This window comes from Capricornis sumatraensis, chromosome 21 (genome assembly GCF_032405125.1).
Source record: "Capricornis sumatraensis isolate serow.1 chromosome 21, serow.2, whole genome shotgun sequence".
Lineage (NCBI taxonomy): Eukaryota > Metazoa > Chordata > Mammalia > Artiodactyla > Bovidae > Capricornis > Capricornis sumatraensis.
This window is the reverse complement of record NC_091089.1, coordinates 49,201,883-49,223,280: the sequence shown is the minus strand read 5'-3', so window position 1 is coordinate 49,223,280 and position 21,398 is coordinate 49,201,883. Positions and strand designations below refer to the sequence as shown.

General features: G+C 38.7%; 1 protein-coding gene across 4 annotated transcripts in view; it reads left to right on the top strand.

Moving 5' to 3' along the window:
- Positions 1 to 21,398, top strand: part of PIAS2 (protein inhibitor of activated STAT 2) — a 93,537-nt gene that overhangs the window by 37,165 nt on the left and 34,974 nt on the right. For all 4 annotated transcript variants that reach the window (XM_068993977.1, XM_068993975.1, XM_068993974.1 and 1 more), the window contains exons 3-8: positions 254 to 338; positions 9,842 to 9,892; positions 10,015 to 10,105; positions 16,333 to 16,467; positions 19,030 to 19,135; positions 21,269 to 21,342. In XM_068993977.1, coding sequence (XP_068850078.1) covers positions 254 to 338; positions 9,842 to 9,892; positions 10,015 to 10,105; positions 16,333 to 16,467; positions 19,030 to 19,135; positions 21,269 to 21,342 — 542 coding nt within the window. The remainder of the gene's footprint in view (positions 1 to 253; positions 339 to 9,841; positions 9,893 to 10,014; positions 10,106 to 16,332; positions 16,468 to 19,029; positions 19,136 to 21,268; positions 21,343 to 21,398) is intronic.

The following is a 21,398-nucleotide window of genomic DNA, read 5'->3' as shown; positions in this document are numbered from 1 at the left end:
GTTGTGTTATATTTTGATTATAATTAGAATATTACAATAAAGAAGGATAAATGCTTTAAATTGAACCTGCTTTAGAGTGACCTTACTTTCATGATTCCAAGATGCATGTGGCTTAGTACTTTATTCTGTTGTATTTTAACAGTAAAAATTTCAAAATTTGGCAGAGTCTTTATCAGAAGTGCCTTGTTATTGTGGGTTCTTCTGTTATTGAATTTGTTATTGGAATATTACCTCTCTTTTTTTTCCTCCCCAGTTCAAAGCAGTATTCAGCGGTTTCAAGAGAAGTTTTTTATTTTTGCTCTGACACCTCAGCAAGTTAGAGAGATTTGCATATCCAGGTAAGAGGAGTTTGGAATGTGTTTTCTGAGATGTTTGTGTCTTAGTCTGCTCTGCCTGCTATAATAGAGTACCACAGATGGGGTGGCTTAAACAACAGAAATTTTTCCTCTCACGTTTCAGGGGACTTGAAGTCCAAAACTGATTGACAGATTTGGTTTCTTCTGAGGCCTCTCTCCTTGGCTTGCACTGCAGGTGGCTGCCTTCTTGCTGTGGCCTTCTTCACATGGCCTTTCCTCTGTGTGCCTGTGTGTTTCTGGTGTGTCTTTCTCTTCTTATAAGGACAGTACTCCTGGTGGATTAAGGCTCCACCATTGGGACCTCATTTAACCTTAATGACTTCTTTAAAGCCCCGACTTCATAGTCCCATTGGGAGTTAGGGTTTTAGCATATGAATTTTGGGGGGACACAGTTCTGTCCATAACAGTTGAGCCATTTCTCCTTAAGTAAGCATAATATACTTAGACTAAGGTTGCCTACTGCTCTCAAGTCGCTTCAGTCATGTCCGACTCTGTCCGTCCCTGGGATTCTCCAGGCAGGAACACTGGAGTGGGTTGCCATTTCCTTCTCCAGACTAAGGTTAGGCGAATATTTAATAAATATTCTGGAACCAGACATCCTGGGGCGTGAAGTCAAGTGGGTCTTAGGAAGCATCACTACTAACAAAGCTAATGGAGGTGATGAAATTCCAGTGAGCTATTTCAAATCCTAAAAGTTGATGCTGTTAAAGTGCCACACTCAATATGCCAGCAAATTTGGAAAACTCAGCAGTAGCCACAGGATTGGAAAAAGTCAGTTTTCATTCCAATCCCAAAGAAAGGGCAATGCCAAAGAAAATACAAACTGCTGCACAGTTGCACTCATTTCACATGCTCAAAATCCTTCAAGTGAGGCTTCAGCAGTATATGAAACAAGAACTTCCAGCTGTACAAGCTGGATTTAAAAAAAAGCAGAGAAACCAAAGATCAAATCGCCAACATCTGTTGGATCATAGAAAAAGCAGGAGAATTCTAGAAAAACATCTGCTTCATTGACTACACTAAAGCTTTTTTTGACTGTGTAGATCAGAAAAAACTGGAAAATTCTTAAAAGAGATGGGGATACCAGGCCACCTTACCTGCCCCTGAGAAACCTGTATGCAGGTCAAGAAGCAACAGTTAGAACCAGACATGGAACAACAGATTTGTTCCAAATTGGGAAAGGAATATGTCAAGGCTGTATATAGTCACCCTGCTTATTTAACTTATATACAGAGCACATCATGTGAAATTCCAGGCTGGATGAAGCACAAACTAGAATTAAGATTGCTAGGAGAAGTATCAGTAACCTCAGATATGCTGATGACACCACCCTTATGGCAGAAAGTGTAGAGGAATTAAAGAGCCCCTTGATGAAAGTGAAAAAGGAGAGTGAAAAAGTTGGCTTAAAGCTCAGCATTCAGAAAATGAAGATCATGGCATGCGGTCCCATTACTTCATGGCAAACAGATGAGGAAACAATGGAAACAGTGACAGTTTATTTTCTTGGGCTCCCAAATCACTGCAGATGGTGACTGCAGCCACGAAATTAAAAGTTGCTTGCTCCTTGGAAGAAAGCAATGACAGCATATTAAAAAGCAGAGACATTACTTTGCTGACAAAGGTCTGTCTAGTGAAAGCTATGGTTTTTCCAGTAGTTATGTACATATGTGAGAGCTGGACAATAAAATAGGCTGAGCACCGAAGAATTGATGCTTTTGAACTGTGGTGTTCGAGAAGACTCTTGAGAGTCCCTTGGACTGCAAGGAGATCCAACCAGTCCATCCTAAAGGAGATCAGTCCTGGGTGTTCATTGGAAGGAAGGACTGATGAAGCTGAAGCTCCAATACTTTGGCCACCTCATGCGAAGAGCTGAAGTCATTGGAAAAGACCCAGATGCTGGGAGGGATTGGAGAAGGGGAACGACAGAGGATGAGGTGGTTGGAAGGCATCACTGACTTGGTGGACGTGAGTTTGAGCAAGCTCTGGGAGATGGTGGAGGACAGGGAGGCAGGGGTGCTGCTCTCCATGGGGTCGCAGAGAGTCGGACACTGAGCGACTGAACAACAATTAGAAAAACATTTTAATTTTTTAATAAAACCCCTTTGAATTACTTTTTGTCACGTCTGGCAGAAAATTTTTTTTTAATGAAAAATTTATTCCAAATATAGCAACAAAAAAGAATTTGTGTTAGCCCCAAAGATAGAGTGACATAAAGTTCATCATCCGGAGGCTTTTTTATATTGAATGTGGACATTAATATTTTTTCTAGGATAAGAACATAAATTAGAGGACCATTCTGAGGTGTATGGTTACCTGGACTGAAAAAATTAGCAGAAATCTGAAAACAATTATGAAAAGTACTCTGAGCTATGCCATTTCAAAAAAACAGGATAAACTTAAAGACATTTATTAAGAGCAATGAACTAAAAAGAGATAGGAAAGAAAAATCTGTACTATATAACTTTTCCAATTAAATATATAGTCATCTTTGGTGTTAATATATTATTTATAAGACTTTAAAAAGATTAAGCCTAAAAAAACAGGCTCCTGCAGGTTAAGTGATATTCTGGGATTGTAGAATTAAAATTTGGAACCCAGAATTGAGCCAGTTAGAGGTCTTTTTGCATCCTTTCAAAAAGCTCTTCATTAGAACACTTATTTTCTGTGAGATGTTAATACAACTTTTTAAAAAATAAAGGTCCTACTGTTAGGTTTTGGAAATTCTGAATTCAAGGTAGTTTCAAAAGTTCTTAAAGCCAGACTTTTCAGTCTTTCTTATGTTAATGTGCATTCTCAGTCTCCTAAGATGGTGGATCAGAATTTATGGATTTCTCTTAAACATTCTAACACCTTGAAGATGCACACAGTGTTAGGTGGAATAGTATGGGATACAACTTTAGATTCTTGCACTGATCCCATCACTGCTCTCAACAAAGCCTCAGAATAATTTTATACCTTGACCTGGTAAAATTTGAGCTCCCCAGAAGGGGACCAAATATTGAAGAGTAAAAGAGAAAAAAAGGGACAGTACTAAAGATGAGTTCCAAAGACCCCAATATCCAAGTAATAGGGGTTTTGGAAAATTTAGAGAAGGAAATTATCAAAGAAGTAAAATGAATGTACATGTTCATTAGGGGCAAGACATTGCAGGAAATTTTTATATTGGAAGTACAAGCTTGGGAGTATTAATAAACCAACTAAGAAATGAATATGGTAAATTAAAAGTTATATTTTATATGCCAAGCCATATCATTATTATATGGTTTTGTTTGTATTCACTGATGATCCCTTGCTTGAGAACATTTACTAAGGGTTTGTTAGCTACAAAGTGTTACATTACATGGCATGTCTCCTTTTCCACAAGTTGCTTGCAGTCTAGTTAATGAACTGGCTTATATACATAAAATGATTGTTGGCATTACAGGGTGTCACATGGAAAGAGTCAATGCAATAATGACAAATAAGAGCTGATTTATAGATGGAGGAGATTACCACAAGCTTCTTTAGGGTGTTGTGTTGGCCTTTGCTTGGGAGGTTATTTAGTCAGTAGGTTTCAAGACATTTTTAAGTGAACAAATCAAAGCATGGAATTTGAATAACATGTACAATTAGTTAGCCTTAAAAGGGGCCTCCGTGGTTGCTCAGCTGGTAAAGAATCCTCCTGCAATGCAGGAAACCTCAGTTCAATTCCTGGGTGGGGGAGATCCCCTGGAGAAGGAAATGGCAACCCACTCCAGTATTTTTGCCTAGAGAATCCCATAGACAGAGGAGCCTGGGGGGCTAGAGTCCATGGGGTTGCAAAGAGTCAGACGCGACTAAGTGACTAAGCACACACACACACTGTCTTAAAAAGGCATGTGCGTAATTTGCTTAAGTGTATAGCATATGTCTGGACAAATATAAAGTTGCCTCTGGAGAAGGGAATCGGTGGCCGTGGTCCAAGTTGAGGGAGTTTTTTCACTTTATATCTTTTCTTCTGTATCTTTTTGAAGTTTGAATGGTGTGAATGTTATTAGTCAAAAAATGAATGACTAAATAATTATTTTCAATAAAAATTTTAAATCATGGATGTTCAATCATCTGCCTCCAGGATGGATGGTAGTGATGGTATAGTATAAATATATGTAAAGCCACAAAACTGTACACTTTAAGATGGTTAACATGATGAAGCTCAGCTTTCTTTATAATCCAGCTATCACATCCATACCTGACTACTGGAAAAACCACAGCCTTGACTAGATGGACTTTTGTTGGCAAAGTATTATCTCTGCTTTTTAATAGGCTGTCTAGGTTGGTCGTAACTTTTCTTCCAAGTCCCAGTTGTGGGAAGGATACATTCTCTAAGGAGCTCTGATTCTACCCTTACAGTGCTTTCTACCACTTACTTTGAAAAAGAGTGGTTCATTTGACTCTGTTAGCATATTACACATTCTGAATTTGGATAATTATGCTTCTTGTGGTATCATGTAACTTCTATCCTTGTGGTTCTCAAATTTCGCTGTGTATTAGAATCAACTGGGGAGCTTTTAAGACTCCAGATACCTAGATTTCATTCATATCAATTAAATTTGAATCTCTGAAAATAGAAGCCAGCAGCAGTAGTTTTTAAAGCTCCCCAGGCGTTTCCAGTTTGCAGCAGATTTGAAAACTGCGGTGCCTCCATCCGACCCCTTTGCTTATAATGGTGATAAGGTCTAAACCAGAGGCTTGAATACATTCAGGTTTGGGTTGCTTTTTTCTGTTACATCTTGTGAAGACTGATCCGTGACTTCCGCTCTGTTTCTGGCTGTAGCACTACTCCTCCCGTTGGGCACCACTGCCTCTGCAGTCATGCTATCTCCGTTTCGCATACTGCCAGCTCTCGCATGTTCCCCAGATCAAGGTGTGATTCTCTCCTCACTGCTCTGGGATAGTATCCATGAATGTGCTTTTTTCTTTTCTTAAAATTAGCTGGCTTCAAAGAGATTTTTGCTTAGTATATGTTTCCTCCTGTTGCCTACTCCATTAATGGTGTGGCATCTGCCTGAGCAGAGGCCTCTTTATATTATCCCACGTTTCATCTGCTACATCCTTTCAGTTTGCTACTCTGTTCATCCTTCTTTTGTGTCTCTTTCAGGATTTAAAAGTTGAATCAACTCTACCCTTAGGAAGCTAGCATGGTCTTTAGAGTTCATACTGATTGAAATGTGAATTCTGGCTTAACCACTTAAGTCTGTATACCCCTGGGTAGGTTGCTAAAGCCTATTGAATCTTAATTTACTCAGCATGTAAAGTTGAAGAAACAATCACTATCTCACTCAGTGACTGGTGGCTGAATGCCATAACCGGCTCTACCGCTGTTTATCTTGGTGCGTAGCATCACTGTCTGTCCAGCTGCACCATTCTAAAACCTGGGCACCATGCTTGGTGCTCCCTGCTCCTTATCCTGCCTCTTTGTAACCAGTCAGTCATTTAGTCCTATCAGTTTTTATCCCTAAATGTCATATTCTGTGATATTTATGTTTAAATAACTTTGAAGCATTCATTTTCTGCCTATACAAGTGTAATGATCTCTTAACTCTCCCAGCTGACCAACTGATCTTTCTAAAGCCCATTCAGTCTTGTCTTCTTTGTGCTTAAAAACCCTGTGTAAAAAAGTGTGTTAGTCACTCAGTCGTGTCTGACTCTTTGTGACCCCATGGACTATAGCCCGCCAGGCTCTTCCTTCCATGGAATTCTCCAGGCAAGAGTACTGGAGTGGGTAGCCATTCCTTTCTCCAGGGAATCTTCCCGTCCTAGCAGTCAAACCGATCTCCTGCATTGCAGGCAGATTCTTTACCATCTGAGCCCACAGGGAAGCCCTCAGTGATGCCATCTGAAGTCCGCACTCCATTGTTTGACAGCTCTGTGCCACACCTACTCTGCTCGTCTTCGTTTTTAATTTTTTAAATTGAAGTATAGTTGATTTACGGTGTTGTGTTTCAAGTGTGCAGCTAAGTGATTCAGATATATAGATGTTTTTCAGATTCTTTTCCATTGTAGGGTGTTACAAGATACCAAATATAGCTCCTTGTGCTGTACTTTAAATCTTTGCTGTTTATCTGTTTTATGTATATGGTGGTATATTTAATCCCATGCTCCTGATTTGTCCTTTCCCCTAGCTCCCTTTCCCTTTTGGTAACCATCAGTTTTTCTTTCCCTAAAGTCTGTGTTTTCTGTTTTGTAAACAGGTTCATTGATATTACTTTTTAGATTCCACATATAAGTGATATATAATATTTATCTTTTTTCTAATTTACTTAACTTAGAAGTAAATGTTTCTTTACTTGGTCCACCCAGTGTTGCTGTAAATGGCATTATTTTATTCTTATTTGTGACTTATATTCTATTGTGTGTGTGTATTTTTTATCCATTCATCTGTTAATGGACACTTAGCTTATTTCCATGTCTTACTGTTGTAAATGATGCTGTGAATATTGGGGTGCATGTATTTTTTTGAATTACAGCTTTTGTCTCTTCTGGATATATACTTGAGGTGAAATTGCTGGATCAGGTGGTAACTCTAGTTTTTTACGGAACTTCCATATTGTTCTCCATAGTGGTTGCACCAGTTTGCATTCCCACCAACAGTGTAGGAGGGTTCCTTTTCCTCCATACCCTCTCCAGCACATATTATTTGTGTACTCTTTGATTGTGGCCATTCTGACCCATGTGCGGTGATAACTCATTGTAGTGTTGGTTTGCATTTCTCTGATGATTGACAGTGTTGAGCATCTTTTCAGGTGCCTGATGGTCACTTCATTTCTGTTTTGGGAAAATGGCTATTCGCTTCTGTTAATGGGGTGGTTTATTTTCTTGGTGTTGTATGAGCTGTTTATATATGTTGGATGTTGATCCCTTATCAGATACAGTATCTGCAAATCTTTTCTACGGTTCCATGGATTGTCTTTTTGTTTTGTAGATGGTTTCCTTTGCTGTGCAAAAGTCTTTACATTTGATGAGGTCCCATTTGTTTATTTTTGCTTCCTTTTCCATGTTAGGAAAATGTTCAGCTGTTATGTCTTCAAATATGTTCCCAGGCCCTTTCTCTCTTCTCCTTCCAGGGGCCCCTGTGAATTATTAGTGCATTTGATGTCCTAGAGGTCTCTCAAACTGTCCTCATTTCTTTTCATTCTTTTTTCTTCTTCTGCTTGGCAAACCTGAATTATGTTTTAAGGGCCAGTTCAAGTCTGACCTCTTTTGTGATGCCTTTCCACGTTTCCCCAAATACATCCTTTGTCTCTGACTGTACCACTCTCATGAACTTATTTTCTAGTAAACATTTATTTGACTGCTTGAATTTACAAACTTCTGAATGAAACCAACATCTCTTAGTCATTGTTATATTCTCAAGGCCTGTTATATAGTGTGTGGCGTCTAGGAAACACCTTTATATCTAATGAACGAGTTCAACATGTGAAAGTTCCTAGAGCAGTTACTGGCAGAAAATGTCAGAAGATGCTTAGTCATTACTTGTCATGTTTATGAAGATACATAATACATTGTATTTCCCAGTTGATATTAATTTTCCTTAGTAGAATGAAGCATCAATCCTCAGTGAACTATCCAAACCTTTATGAGTGTTCTCCCATCTATCTTTCTAGGTTAGTCTTTTAAACATTGTGTTCCCAACCTAGCAAGCATTGGCCATGCTTTCCTTTTGTTGAGTATCACCCCACTAGTGAAGCCACTGTTTCTGATGGAACTATGTCTCTCTTAAGTGTAGATAGAACCACTGCTGTCCAAACGCTTTTCTAATTTGTTCAGACTAATTGTGGAAATTGCCTTGAACTTTCAAGACCAGGCTTCCCTGGTGGCTCAGAGGTTGAAGCGTCTGTCTGCAATGCGGGAGACCTGGGTTCGATCCCTGGGTCGGGGAGATTCCCTGGAGAAGGAAATGGCAACCCACTCCAGTATTCTTGCCTGGAGAATCCCACGGACGGAGGAGCCTGGTGGACTACAGTCCATGGGGTCGCAAAGAGTCGGACACGACTGAGCGACTTCACTTGGTTCACTTCAAGACAAAATAGAATTTCCCTCTTTTCTGTAATACTTATTTTACATAGTATACTATAATACCATATTATTTTAGTTGTATATATTTGCTACCTACAGCATATGAGACTTTTGAAAGCAAATATCATGTTTTATTTATCTTTGATGCTCCAGCACCCAGACTTTGCAGTGTTTTTTTGATTTTGATGAGCAGAATGATATGAGTTACTCACAAGAGGTCAGTGTTGTCTAGGATATTGTGAATAGACATTTGAAAAATGTGGATTACTACTGGCAGGAGAAACATAGTTAACAGTAATAGCAACCAGCTGCTCACGCATGTTGAGCACTTATATCGAGGCACTTCACATGTATTAACACGTTTGTCACCACAGCTTCATGAAGTAGGTGCAGTCATTTTCCATCTTTAACAGATGTAAGCACAGAAAGGTTAAGTTGTTTGCCCAAGGTCCTTTGGTTTGGAACTGTAGAACTCAAGCTGGTGATTACCGTGCTTTATTGCCTTCCAGCGAACATAGAGAATTGGAAGCAGTTAGAAGGCTAGCCCTGTGGGAGCAAGGTTGAGGGCTGTGTGTACTCTCCAGACAGGACTCAGCTCTCATGATCTTCTCTTTGACACAGTCCAAGATTTATGACAATGGCTGAGGACAAGATTTCTTAAACTGTAAAGCGAATACATATCACTTTGGGAACCTTGTTAGAATTCAGATTCTGATTCTGTAGGCCTGAGGGGGGACCTGGGGGTCTGCATTTCTAACTAGGAAGCTCCCAAGTAGCTACTGTACTGCTTCATTGTGGACTCCAGTTTGACTGACAAGAGTTTAGGAGTTTCACTGTCAGAGATATTTCATATGGGATTCTGTTAGGTTCTCATCTAGAAATCCTGAGAGATTCTGTGTCCTTAATTGGGTGCATAGTTAGGAAGTTGCTGTGGCATAGAGGTTCTGAGACTCTGGACACCAGTTATTGATCCTAGATCTTATATTAGAATCCCCTGAGCAGTTGTAAAGACTTAATGCTCCGACTGTGCTTCAGAGCCAAGAAGGATACCTGGTAAGTGGGCCTTTATGTTTAAAAAATGTTTGCAAGTGACTGGAATACTCAGCAAAGGTTTCAAAACCACTGTGAGCAAATTAATTCATCAGAGTCTTACAACCTAATGTGCTCCTTTCCTGTTAACCAAATCTGTTGTCTGTTGAAATAAAAATGTATTGTGAAAGTTCCTATGAATTGAAAATACTTTAAAATTGCTGTAAAGACAAGACTAAATGTTAAGCATATGAGGACTATCACTACAGTGTTTTGATTAAACCTTCTGCCATTGGTTAGGCTAATGTTCATTTTTTAAGCACTACAAATAAAAATAGCAATAATGCTTTTTTTCTGTTGAGCATATTTCTGTGAATTCTAGTTGTATTTTCCTAATCCATTTGTTTTTCTCTTTTCAACAGGGATTTTTTGCCAGGTGGTAGGAGAGATTATACAGTACAAGTTCAGCTGAGGTGAGTTTGCAGTTTTTCTGTTACTTTAATTTTATGCTTGCTAACTATATGCATATAGTCCTGAATTTGTAAAGTGTAAATTTGAGTACAATATTTAAGTTTTTTTTTTTTCTTTAATGCAGACTTTGCCTCGCAGAGACAAGTTGCCCTCAAGAAGATAACTATCCCAATAGTCTCTGTATAAAAGTGAATGGGAAGCTATTTCCTTTGCCTGTAAGTTGCTTTTTATTCACCAGGCTTTTGCTTGTGAGTTTGTTATAATTACTAACAAGGCTTAAAAATCGTGACTACTTAGTGCCAGTGAACAGTCCCAGCATTAAATACTGTTTTCCATTAGAGAGATTCATGGCTTTTTGGGGAAGTGGCAGATTCCAGGTCTGTGGGAGATGGAAAAGATGAGCTTGAAGCATCTTGTTCCAGGAAGTAAGGAAGCTGTGAGAGATTCTTAAGATGATATTAAAAGGCATAGTAGCAGGGCAGGACCTGTAGGGAAGGGCATTAGGGCAGCATGTTGTAGTGGATGTCTGAATGAGCTGGGCCTTGGCTTTGGATGAGATGGTGAAAGTTAGAGGCTGCTGAGAACAACTGGACATGGTGATTGAGGATTCCAAGCTTGAGCCTTGATGGTGCACACCCTTGAGAGATGCAGTGGTGTTTGATTGACAGCCTGTTGAGAGAGAGGGAGAGACACACACACATTCTCTCTCTCTCTGTATAGCCTGTTTCTCTCTCTGTCTCTGTCTGTATAGCCTGTTTCTGACCTGATAGATGTCAAATCTTAAAATAAAAATTGTTTAACAGGAGTATGTATCTGGCTTCACTGAGGTTTGAACTAAACTGCTAATTTGCTATAGCTGTGTGGCAGTAAAGCTGTAATCTCAATAGTAGTGGAGCATGGCCTGTTTTTCAGAGTGGTTATGTATCTTAACTGAAGAAGTGCTGTGAGAACAGTGATTCTACCATGATGCTAAGCTCCCATATTCAGCAAAGGAGAGACCATTTGACATGGAGATGAGGTGGCTGTTTAGCATTCCTGCTGAGTGCAAGATTTGGCTCTGAAATAAGTATATGAGCAACAGCTGTGAGCAGCTGAGCAAACCAGACAACAAAGTCTAGAAATCTCAGCTCTACCAGGGCCAAGTGGTTGTAGTTGAACCCCAGCGTGACAATGGCCCATGGCCAGGGCCAACCCCTGTACTCGAAGACCTGACTTATTGGTTATCCAGAGTTTCATTTCTGTCATATATAGCCTATGGATTTAAAGACCTGAGAAATAGCCTGTTTCATGTATTTTATAGGGCTTGAACAGTACTGTACTGCTGCCTGACTCTTTTTGAAAGATGTCTATAAGGCTGAAATCATGTGGGGATTAAAGGGGAAATTTCAGAGGCTGAGTAGATACAGTTGGGAAGGAATGCGTACATGGTCTTATGCATGTTCAAAACCTAGGGGACACATTTTGCCTCTTGGGTTTCTGGCTGTAAGCAACAGGAGATCTCAGGAGCTGTCTTTCATCTGGATGAATCATATAAAGATCTAAACCAGGGGAAGAAGCAGCCTCACTTGGAACTAAAGGATGCCACTGGGTCCCAGATGTGCTGCAGAGGAAACCCAGGATTTCGGAATGATAGCACATTTTCCGTGGCTTTTCATATCCAATTATCTTTGTGTTGGATGGGCTAAGGTTTCTTTTGACCTTTAACTTTTATTGCTGTTTTACTCTCTCACTCTCCTTAAAGAAATATCTGACTGTGATAATCTTCTTGGTGTCTATAGACCCACCTGGAAGATCTATCCAGTATTAAATGATTGTGCTAGTTTTGGGAAGTTGTGTCTCTGAAATATGTGAGGCTGTACTTAAACTCTGGTGTTGCTGCAGAAAATATGATGGTTACAGATGTGTACACACATGTTCCACAAAAGTTTCCAAGTGGACCAGTCTGCGCCAGGCTGTGGTATAATATTCCATCTTTAAGGTCTGCAGCATCACTGTGGATAGCTCTGAATTTGTCACTCTTTCAGGACTGGGGAGAGAGAAAAACTCAGGTAGTTGAGCACGTTCTCTGGGACATTGTTGCTCAGTCACTGCTGGTTTCTCTCCAGAAGCACTAACTCACCCTTGGATACTTAACACTAGGGCTGTTGGTGAACACACTGACTACTCTGTGATGAGTCCCACACTCACCTCTGGAGCCAGGGTCCTGCAGTGGCTCCAGGGGCACTTGTGAGAGAGATGAGGAAATGGAGCATAGGACAAAGGATGTCAAAACAGATTTCAGAAAGAGAAGGCAATAGAGTGGGGGTAGGGGCAAGGGGGAGCTTGCCTGACCCTAGTTAGGCCGTCCCAAAGATCAGATGCCAGTCTTTCCCAAAGAGGTTCTTCATCTTTAGCCTTGTGAATTCCTGTGGGACAGCTGATATAAATGTACGTGGAACTGATGTAGAACTGCTAAGACCTCCCCTTGATCCATGATTGGGATATTGTAATATCTCCCAATATTGGGATATTGATTGGGATAAGGTAATATGGGCATTGACTCGCATGTTTATGAGAATCATGTGAGTATACTGCCACCTTAGGAGAAGAATTGAGCTCTTTATCACCATGGAGATCTTCAGGGACTTTGTTCCAGTCGTAAGAAGCATCAACAAGCCACAGAGAAGTTTGACTTGTGGTCCTTGCCCATGACCCTGATTTATTGCACAACAGATCTTGGAGGAATAAGCTTTGACAGTCATGGGATTTCCCATTTGGGCTCTGAGTAAATTTGAATTTGTGTCCTGGAACAGGTCTCAGTCTGTATGACCTTATTGCAGTATGCAGTCAGCATGGATCCAGTGGTTGGATACTCTGCTGCGTGAACAGAGAGTGGACTGAATAGAAAATGGTGTTCCCTTGATAATAGCAAGGTATCCCTGGATAATAAGGGTCTAATAGTGATGAAAGCAGTTTATATGCTGTTTTTACCCAGATCAAGATGATGGCTTTTAAAAGATACCTTAATCCATTGGTTTTCCAGCCTCTTGAGAACAGGGATGACAGTAAGCAGCTCACAGCAGGGCTTGTAGAATGACATGTGTAGTGAGGACAGACACAAACCTTGAGGAATGCCCCCATACCACCATCTTTGACCCAGATGCTGCCGTTGTACAGACTGACCACCTCATGAGAAAGTTATGTGTTTTTAAGGGCAGGAGAGAGGGGAAAAAAAAAGACCCTCTTTGCCTGGAGAGTTTTGAAAGGCTGCATTATTTTTCCTTTTAGACAGAATTTGAGAAATGGATGTAAACCTGTGGAGCTGTGAGGTTAGGGGCGTGTGTGGGGCAATATTTCTTATAGAGATTCCAAAAGAATAGAGAGGATGTGTGTTACAGTGCAGCTGGCAGAAATCTCCCAAGTGTTTCCTCTCATTGCAGTGGGAGACGTGTCAGTACCAGTGCCATTATCTTAATGTATTCTCTTTCTGAGTTTGTGGATTTCTTTATCCTGATACATAATTTTTTTCCTGCATATATTAGTTACGCCGATGGTCTACCTCACAGTAAATCTGGCGTAAAGTACAATCAGTATTTTCTTTTGTTAAAACACACACACATGCTCCAGTGTGACGAGATTCCCTTGGCCTAAGATGGGATAATATTGGCGTCTAAAATATAATATTTAAGTAGACAAACCATTGGAGGTTGCATCAACTCATTGCTCTAAAAATTGATAGAATCATTGATTTTGGAGTAACCAAATGTTGATGTGGTCAAATTGTTTATGGAAAGGTTTAATACAAGCAAAAGGAAGAATGGATTTTAAAAACCTTTTTTTTTTTTTTTTGTAATCCAAGAATCAAATAATGGATCTAGGTAACCGTGACCAGTGGATACTGAAACCACTAGGTCAGAGCTAGATGGGAGGGGTCAGGCTGACCCAAGCTGAACTGATCAGCCTCGAGACCACTGACAGTGGGGCAGACAGCCATTCTGTGCCCCATGACACGCGGCACAGTAGGAAGCATGTAGCCTTCTCTGTGAAGGTTTTGTCTCTGAAAATTTGAACCTGAGTCTAGTCGAGCCTGTGCCACTAAATTACTAGCTTAAAGCATGGAGTATCACATCTTGAAACTCTGAGGGGAAGCAGTCCGCCTAATCCAGATGAGAATATTCTTCAGATAAGAGCCCTGGGGTCCCCCACAAAACAACGGTGTCCGAAACAGAGTGGGAGTTTTGGGGCAGGGGGTGAGAGAGGATGGAAATTATTCTTTCATAGAGCATAAAGGAGACTTCAGAGACAGCTGAGCACACTGAGGCTCTAGTTTGGATTCAGATTCAGACTGTAAAGGGACATCTTATATGTCAAACTATGTATGGATAAAATAATGTGTCTGGGATACTTTATATAATACTCTGAGATGGGCAAAGACTACTTACAGGTAACCTATTGAATTGGGTGATAGTTTGCTTAGACTTTTTTCTCTAGTTTTGTATACGTTTGAAAGTTTCAGTAATAGAATAAAAGTCATCTTCAAGGCAGTTGAGAAGTTGCAATATAAACTAGATATTAGATGATTTTAAAAATCATGGTTAATTTTGTAAGGTTATGATACTGTTCTTATTTCCTGAGGTCTTTTAAAGATGCATATAAAAGTATGGGTCAAGTCACAAGTCTAGAAGTTGCATTTAAAAAATGCTTGGGCAAAAATAAAGGTGTATATGTGTGGAGTCCCCTTCATGGATCATAGCCTTGTCGTGGCAAAGGGGTTTGTGTAACTCAGTGTAGCTATGAGCCATAGCAGGCAGAGCCACTCGAGGGACAGTTCTTAGTGGAGAGTTTTGGAGAAGGGAATGGCAGAACAAACACTTCAGTATTCTTACCACAAGAGCAATACAAAAAGGCAGAAGATAACTACACCAGAAGGTGAGTCCACCTCCCAGGTCTAGGTGTCCAATATGCTACTGGGAAAGGGCAGAGGACAGTTACTAACAGCTCAAGAAAGAATGAAGAAGCTGGGCCGAAGTGGAAACGAAACCCAGTTGTGGATGTGTTTGGTGGTGAAAGTAAAGCCCAATGCTGTGAAGAACAGTATTGCAAAGAACCTGGAATGTTAGGTCTGTGAATCAAGGTAAATCAGACGTGGTCAAGCAGGAGATGGCAAGAGTGAACATCAGCATCTCAGGATTCAGTGAACTGAGATGGACAGAAATGAGCAAATTTAGTTCAGGTGACCATTATATCTACTACTGTGGGCAAGAATCCCTTAGAAGAAATGGAGTAGCAATGTTTCGTGCAGTGATGGGCACAATAAAGGGCAGAAGTGGTCAGGACCTGATAAAGACAGAAGAGATTAAAAGGTGGCAAGAATACACAGAAGAGCTATACAAAAAATGTCTTAATGACCTGGACAACCGCAATGGTGTGGTCGCTCATCCAGAGCTAGGCATCTGGAGTGTGAAGTCAAGTGGGCTTTAGGAAGCTTCACTTCAAAGAAAGCTAGTGGAGGTGAGGGAATTCCAGCTGAGCTGTTTCAAATGCTAAAAGATGATGCTGTTCAAGTGCTGCGCTCAGTATGTCAACAAATTTGGAAAATTCAGCAGTGGTCGCAAAAAAAAGATCAGTTTTTATTCCAGTCCCTCAAAAGGGCAGTGCCAAAGAATGCTCAGACTACTAGACAGTTGTACTCATTTTGCATGCTAGTAAAAATTATTCTCAAAATCATTCAAGCTAGACTTCAGCAGTATGTGAACTGAGAACTTCCAGATGTACAACTGGGTTTAGAAAAGGCAGAGGAACTAGCAGTCAAACCCAGTGTTCGGTGGGTCATAGAGAAAGCAAGGGAATTCCAGGAAAACATCTGCTTCGTTGACTACACAGAAACCTTTGTCTGTGTGGATCACAACAAACCGTGGAAAATTCTTAAAGAGATGGGAATACCAGACCACTTTCTCCTGAGAAAACTGTATGTAGGTCAAGAGAACATTTTTATCCCTCACAAGATCTTAATAATTCCTTTGAAATTCCCCAGTTTATACTGTTTTTTTTTTTTTTTTTTTAAATTTTCAGAGTGCGTTTTCCCTCTTTGTCACCCCTGGTATTTGAATGAATGCAAGTTCCTAAAATGAATCAGTATAAAGAGATTCAACTTTATTGTTTAAAAGAAAGGAAAAAAAAAATCATAGCCAATATGCCAAGATCTCAGCACCTTTGATTTTAATGGAATTTGGAATTTTTGTTGCTACATTTTCCTGGATTTGTAAAATATTTTATAACATTTTTAAAAGGTTATTTTCCTCTTCTGGGTTTCTTCACCTTAGGGTGAGGACTGTGTGATTTCCAGGATAAAAGAAAAGAATTTAGTATGACTGAAATTAGGCAAGATACTGTACTTGTCTTGGAGAATATGTTTGCTCCTCTCCTCAGAATTTTAAATTGCTTTCCTTTTTTATGGTTATAGGGCTATGCACCACCACCTAAAAATGGAATTGAACAGAAGCGCCCTGGACGCCCTTTGAATATTACATCTTTAGTTAGGTTATCCTCAGCTGTGCCAAACCAGATTTCCATTTCTTGGGCATCAGAAATTGGAAAGGTAAAGATTCTTTTCTCTGGGGAACATGAACGTGATTTCTCTAGGTGGTACTGATTTGCTTTGCTTTTTCTTAGGCTACTAGTTCATCTCATTCACTTTTCTGTTTATAACCCCCAAAAGTCATAATTTTCAATTTGGGGTAGAGATATGAGATTCTTAAAGGTTAAAACTTTAAGGTTTCTTCAGTATCATCTCTGTTATCTTCCAAAGAAGATAAGCACCCTAACGGTATTCCTTAGGTTAATGGTTAATCACAGTTATGTTTTTGTGTGTGTTTTAAGTGATATTTTTAAAAAGTGGGGATTGGGGCTACTGTTACATATTTATGAAGAGGGACAAAGAAAGCTTTATTAGGCTTTGGGGGAAATGGTTAAATGTACTCCTGTTGTGATTAGACATAATTTATTTCAGCCTTTATATGAACAGCTGATACTTAAATAACGTGAATATCTCATAATATTTACTTAGATTTATATTTACTAGAAAATATTTACTTAGTTTTGAATTTATTTCCGTACTTTTGGATTGATGAACTTGGTTTTCTGCAGATTCTTAAGTCTTAAAAAGCTTTTTGTCAGTTATGAAATACTGGTTAATACAACAGGGATTTCCATTTTAGAACTATTTATATAACTGAAGTAATAGAAATGGAAGAGATTTCAATAATTTCTGATCATCAGCTTTAATGTTGCTGTTTCATAGAAATAAACGATAGTATTTCTCCTTATGAATGAAGAAGTTGAGTCATGTTTGTAGCCAGAATTAATTTAGTTTTATCACCAAGGTAATTGCCAAGCTGGACATAATGAATATTTTTGTATTAATCTTTGGACTGTACAACTGTGATTACTAGGGCTTCTAATGTTTGTTCTCTTGAGCTCTCATTTCTGAATTTTTACAACTTGTTTATCCCTAATATTTTTTATTTGCATGAAAAATGTACAGTCATGTAGCACTGGGTAAGGATTCAGGAAATCTTGGCTTAGTCTCAAGTTGGCAAATTGTTTGATTTTGGCAAAATTGCTTAATTCTCTGGGGCCTACTTATTATAAACAATAAGTAAAATCTTGAGAATAACAACTATAAGAGACGTTGTTAACTGAGCAAGTACTAATGCTTTAAAGTTTAGTGAGATAATGAAGTTTTTTGAGAGAAATTTAAGCAGTATATCTTTTTGAAATGATTATGACCTTAAAGATTTTGTTTTTGAGTAAATGATTGCAGATATTGAACGCTTAGCAGTTTTTTTTTTTTTAAACCCCTTATAATGGCTGCCCTGATAGCTCAGCTGGTAAAGAATCTGCATTCAATTCAGCAGACCTAGGCTTGATTCCTGGGTTGGGAAGATCCTCTGGAGAAGGGATAAACTACCCACTCCAGTATTCTTGGGCTTCTCTGATGGCTCAGATGGTAAAGAATCTGCCTGCAATGTGGGAGACCTGGGTTCAATCCCTTGCTTGGGAAAATCCCCTGGAGAAGGGAAGGGCTACCCACTCCAGTATTTTGACTTGGAGATTTCCATGGACAGAGGAACCTGGCAGCCTACAGTCTATGGGGTCACAGAGTCAGACATGACTGAGCAACTTTCACTTAATGGAAACAATATTTTTTTCTTGCAATTGTAATCAGTAAATTTGTATACTCTTTTGGATATTCAGATATTTGAAAGGACTGTAGCAGGGTGTTAAAAATGGTATTCAAAGTATTTGGTTTGGCAACTATTAAAAGTATTTTGTTTATTGTAGAATCAGTTGAATGAATATGTGTAGTGAATTGGTGAGGTGGGTTTTAAGTATTTAAGTAAAATTATATATCATCTCTTCATTGCTTTATAGATAGCTCATGAAAGTTCCTTTGTTCCAAGTCTAAGAGGGTATGGAATTGGATGCTATTATTTTCTGACATTGTATTTTTTATTTTTATTATTTTTTCATGTGTCTTATATATACTACAGTAGCTGCCTCTTCCCAGTAAAATGTCCATTTGCAAAGAGCAATTAATTTGTCAAATTTTTTCTCAAAAAAAAAAAAAAAGCTGATTTGGGATTCATGTGAATGATTTGCCTAAGGTTATGTAGCAGGTGTCTGCCAAAATTAGAACTGTGGAACTCTGGATTAGAAGTATTAATTTAGACCACAGGTGTTTGAACTTTGTTTCTGTAGTGGAACTCATTTTTCGTTGAATGTATTTTCCCTATTACATAAAAAACAGAAAATTCTAGTTGGAAGTGTTCATAGGAGGGTGTATTCTCATTTATACCATGGTGGCTCCTGAGGCACCAGTTTTGCTAAGTTAGAAACACAGTTGGAAAACGATTGATCTGAGCATTTTATTTTTCACATAGATGTTTTAAAGTGGTAAGTGACTGAGAAATACCTTTAATAGGGTGAAGCATTCATCTTCCCTAAAGTAACTGAGTTGATTTTGTTCCCTTCCCAGTCACTGACTTTGCTGTATAAGTTATTTTGCATGTTATTTTTAGAAACCAGAGTTTCTTAGACAAATGTTTTATATAAATAACTATTATCTCTCATCTTTAATACAGATTATCTTTCTTTGTAGAATTACTCCATGTCTGTATATCTTGTACGACAACTCACATCAGCCATGTTATTACAGAGATTAAAAATGAAAGGTATTAGAAACCCTGATCATTCCAGAGCACTAAGTAAGTATTGTTTGTAAGACCGAGCATATGATATGGTTTTAAATGGAAATTTTAAAAGCTTCACATATACATCAATACAGAAACAATTTGGGAATAATTAATAAAAAGCAAAAATGAATTATGAGTTAAAAATACTCTTAAGAATTGAGCTGTATAAATTGAAAAACCCTTCTCTTAGAAACTGCTCCCAAAACCCTCCTACACTGTTGGTGGGAATGCAAACTAGTACAGCCACTATGGAGAACAGTGTGGAGATTCCTTAAAAAATTGCAAATAGAACTACCTTATGACCCAGCAATCCCACTGCTGGGCATACACACCGAGGAAACCAGAATTGAAAGAGACACATGTACCCCAATGTTCATCGCAGCACTGTTTATAATAGCCAGGACATGGAAACAACCTAGATGTCCATCAGCAGATGAATGGATAAGAAAGCTGTGGTACATATACACAATGGAGTATTACTCAGCCGTTAAAAAGAATTCATTTGAATCAGTTCTGATGAGATGGATGAAACTGGAGCCGATTATACAGAGTGAAGTAAGCCAGAAAGAAAAACACCAATACAGTATACTAACACATATATATGGAATTTAAAAAGATGGCAATGACAACCCTGTATGCAAGACAGGAAAAAAGACACAGCGGTGTATAACAGACTTTTGGACTCAGAGGGAGAGGGAGAGGGTGGGATGATTTGGGAGAATGGCATTCTGTCATGTATACTATCATGTAAGAATTGAATCGCCAGTCTATGTCTGACGCAGGATACAGCATGCTTGGGGCTGGTGCATGGGGATGACCCACAGAGATGTTATGGGAAGGGAGGTGGGAGGGGGGTTCATGTTTGGGAACACATGTAAGAATTAAAGATTTTAAAATTAAATTAAAAAAAAAAAAAAACTGCTCCCAAGAGGATGAAGTTTAAATCTCAATTAATATTGATATTTTGCCTTTTTCTTAAGAAGTTAATTTTGGTAAATGTCTGGTTGTTGGCAGTTTTGATGCCTGCGTTGGGAATAGGAATGCAGGTCTTCAAGTCCTCCAGTGTGTAGTGTGCTATACACTTAAAAAACTTATAACTTAAAAGGTCTTTTTGCAAAAGAAATTTTGATATCCATCAGAAATAATATTTGCCTTCTGAGATGTTTTATTTTGTACTTTTATACTGTCATGCTGTATAATAATAAATAGAGGAAAAAATGTGTAACCCAAGCTGTAAATAATTCAGTAACTGACGTTAACTGAACAAGACATTTTTTTCTGGGAAAGAGAATATTTTACCCCCTTACCTCCCACATCAGTGAATGAATCAGAAAGGAGAGGGATCTGTGGGTTGGAAAGGGAGCCAAGTAGGGCTGTGGAAATGGTATTTTGTTTCTTATACTCAAGCCATTTCTCATCTCACACAGCACAGTGTTGATCTTCCTGTTTAGAACTGGAAGCCAGGGAAATTCTTCCACAATTCTTCTTACCTGACGAAGGTTCCACTCTTTCCAGTTCCAGTCCGGTTCTCCCTATCATGGTGTTGAGAATTAGGCATCTGAAGGCAGTTTATGTATTTATTAGTTTGTGTCAACAGTAACTTGTATGTATTACATGGTGAAGAAGATGGCAGATAATCCTACATCCATAGTAGTTTTCAGGAGTCAAAGAAAGTATAAAAATATTTTACCTTTTTTTATAAAGTATAAGAATATTTTATTTGTAAAATTATTTACAGATTTAACAGTTATTGGAAATTACATGTACTCCCTAATTAAAATAGTCATGCACATGTTTTAAAAAAGTATTGAAGCTCAGAGTTCAGCTGCCTTCCCTAATTGTACTGTTCTTAAGCCTGAAACAGCTGTTTTAAAAACTCTTCCTTACCCACAATTTTAATTTTAAAAAGAAATCTTAAAAGTTTGATTAAACATGTCATTTAGAGTTTCTAATTCTTTAACCTAATAGTGGAAGTGTGGCTGTGTTTTTTATGCATTAATACTTAAGATTTTATTTTGTTTTTGTAGTTTCTTGATCTATTTGAAGTGTTTGGGAAATTTTAGATAAGATGGCATATATTTCTATAATCCTGTTGATAAGTCACAATTTTTTAAACATTGTGTTTATTGTTGATTTCCCCTCAAGTTAAAGAAAAACTTACTGCAGATCCTGACAGTGAGATTGCTACCACTAGCCTTCGCGTGTCCTTGATGTGCCCTGTAAGTAAAGCAGTGAAACATTCTAAGGCATTTTGCTTTTTTTATGTTACTAATTT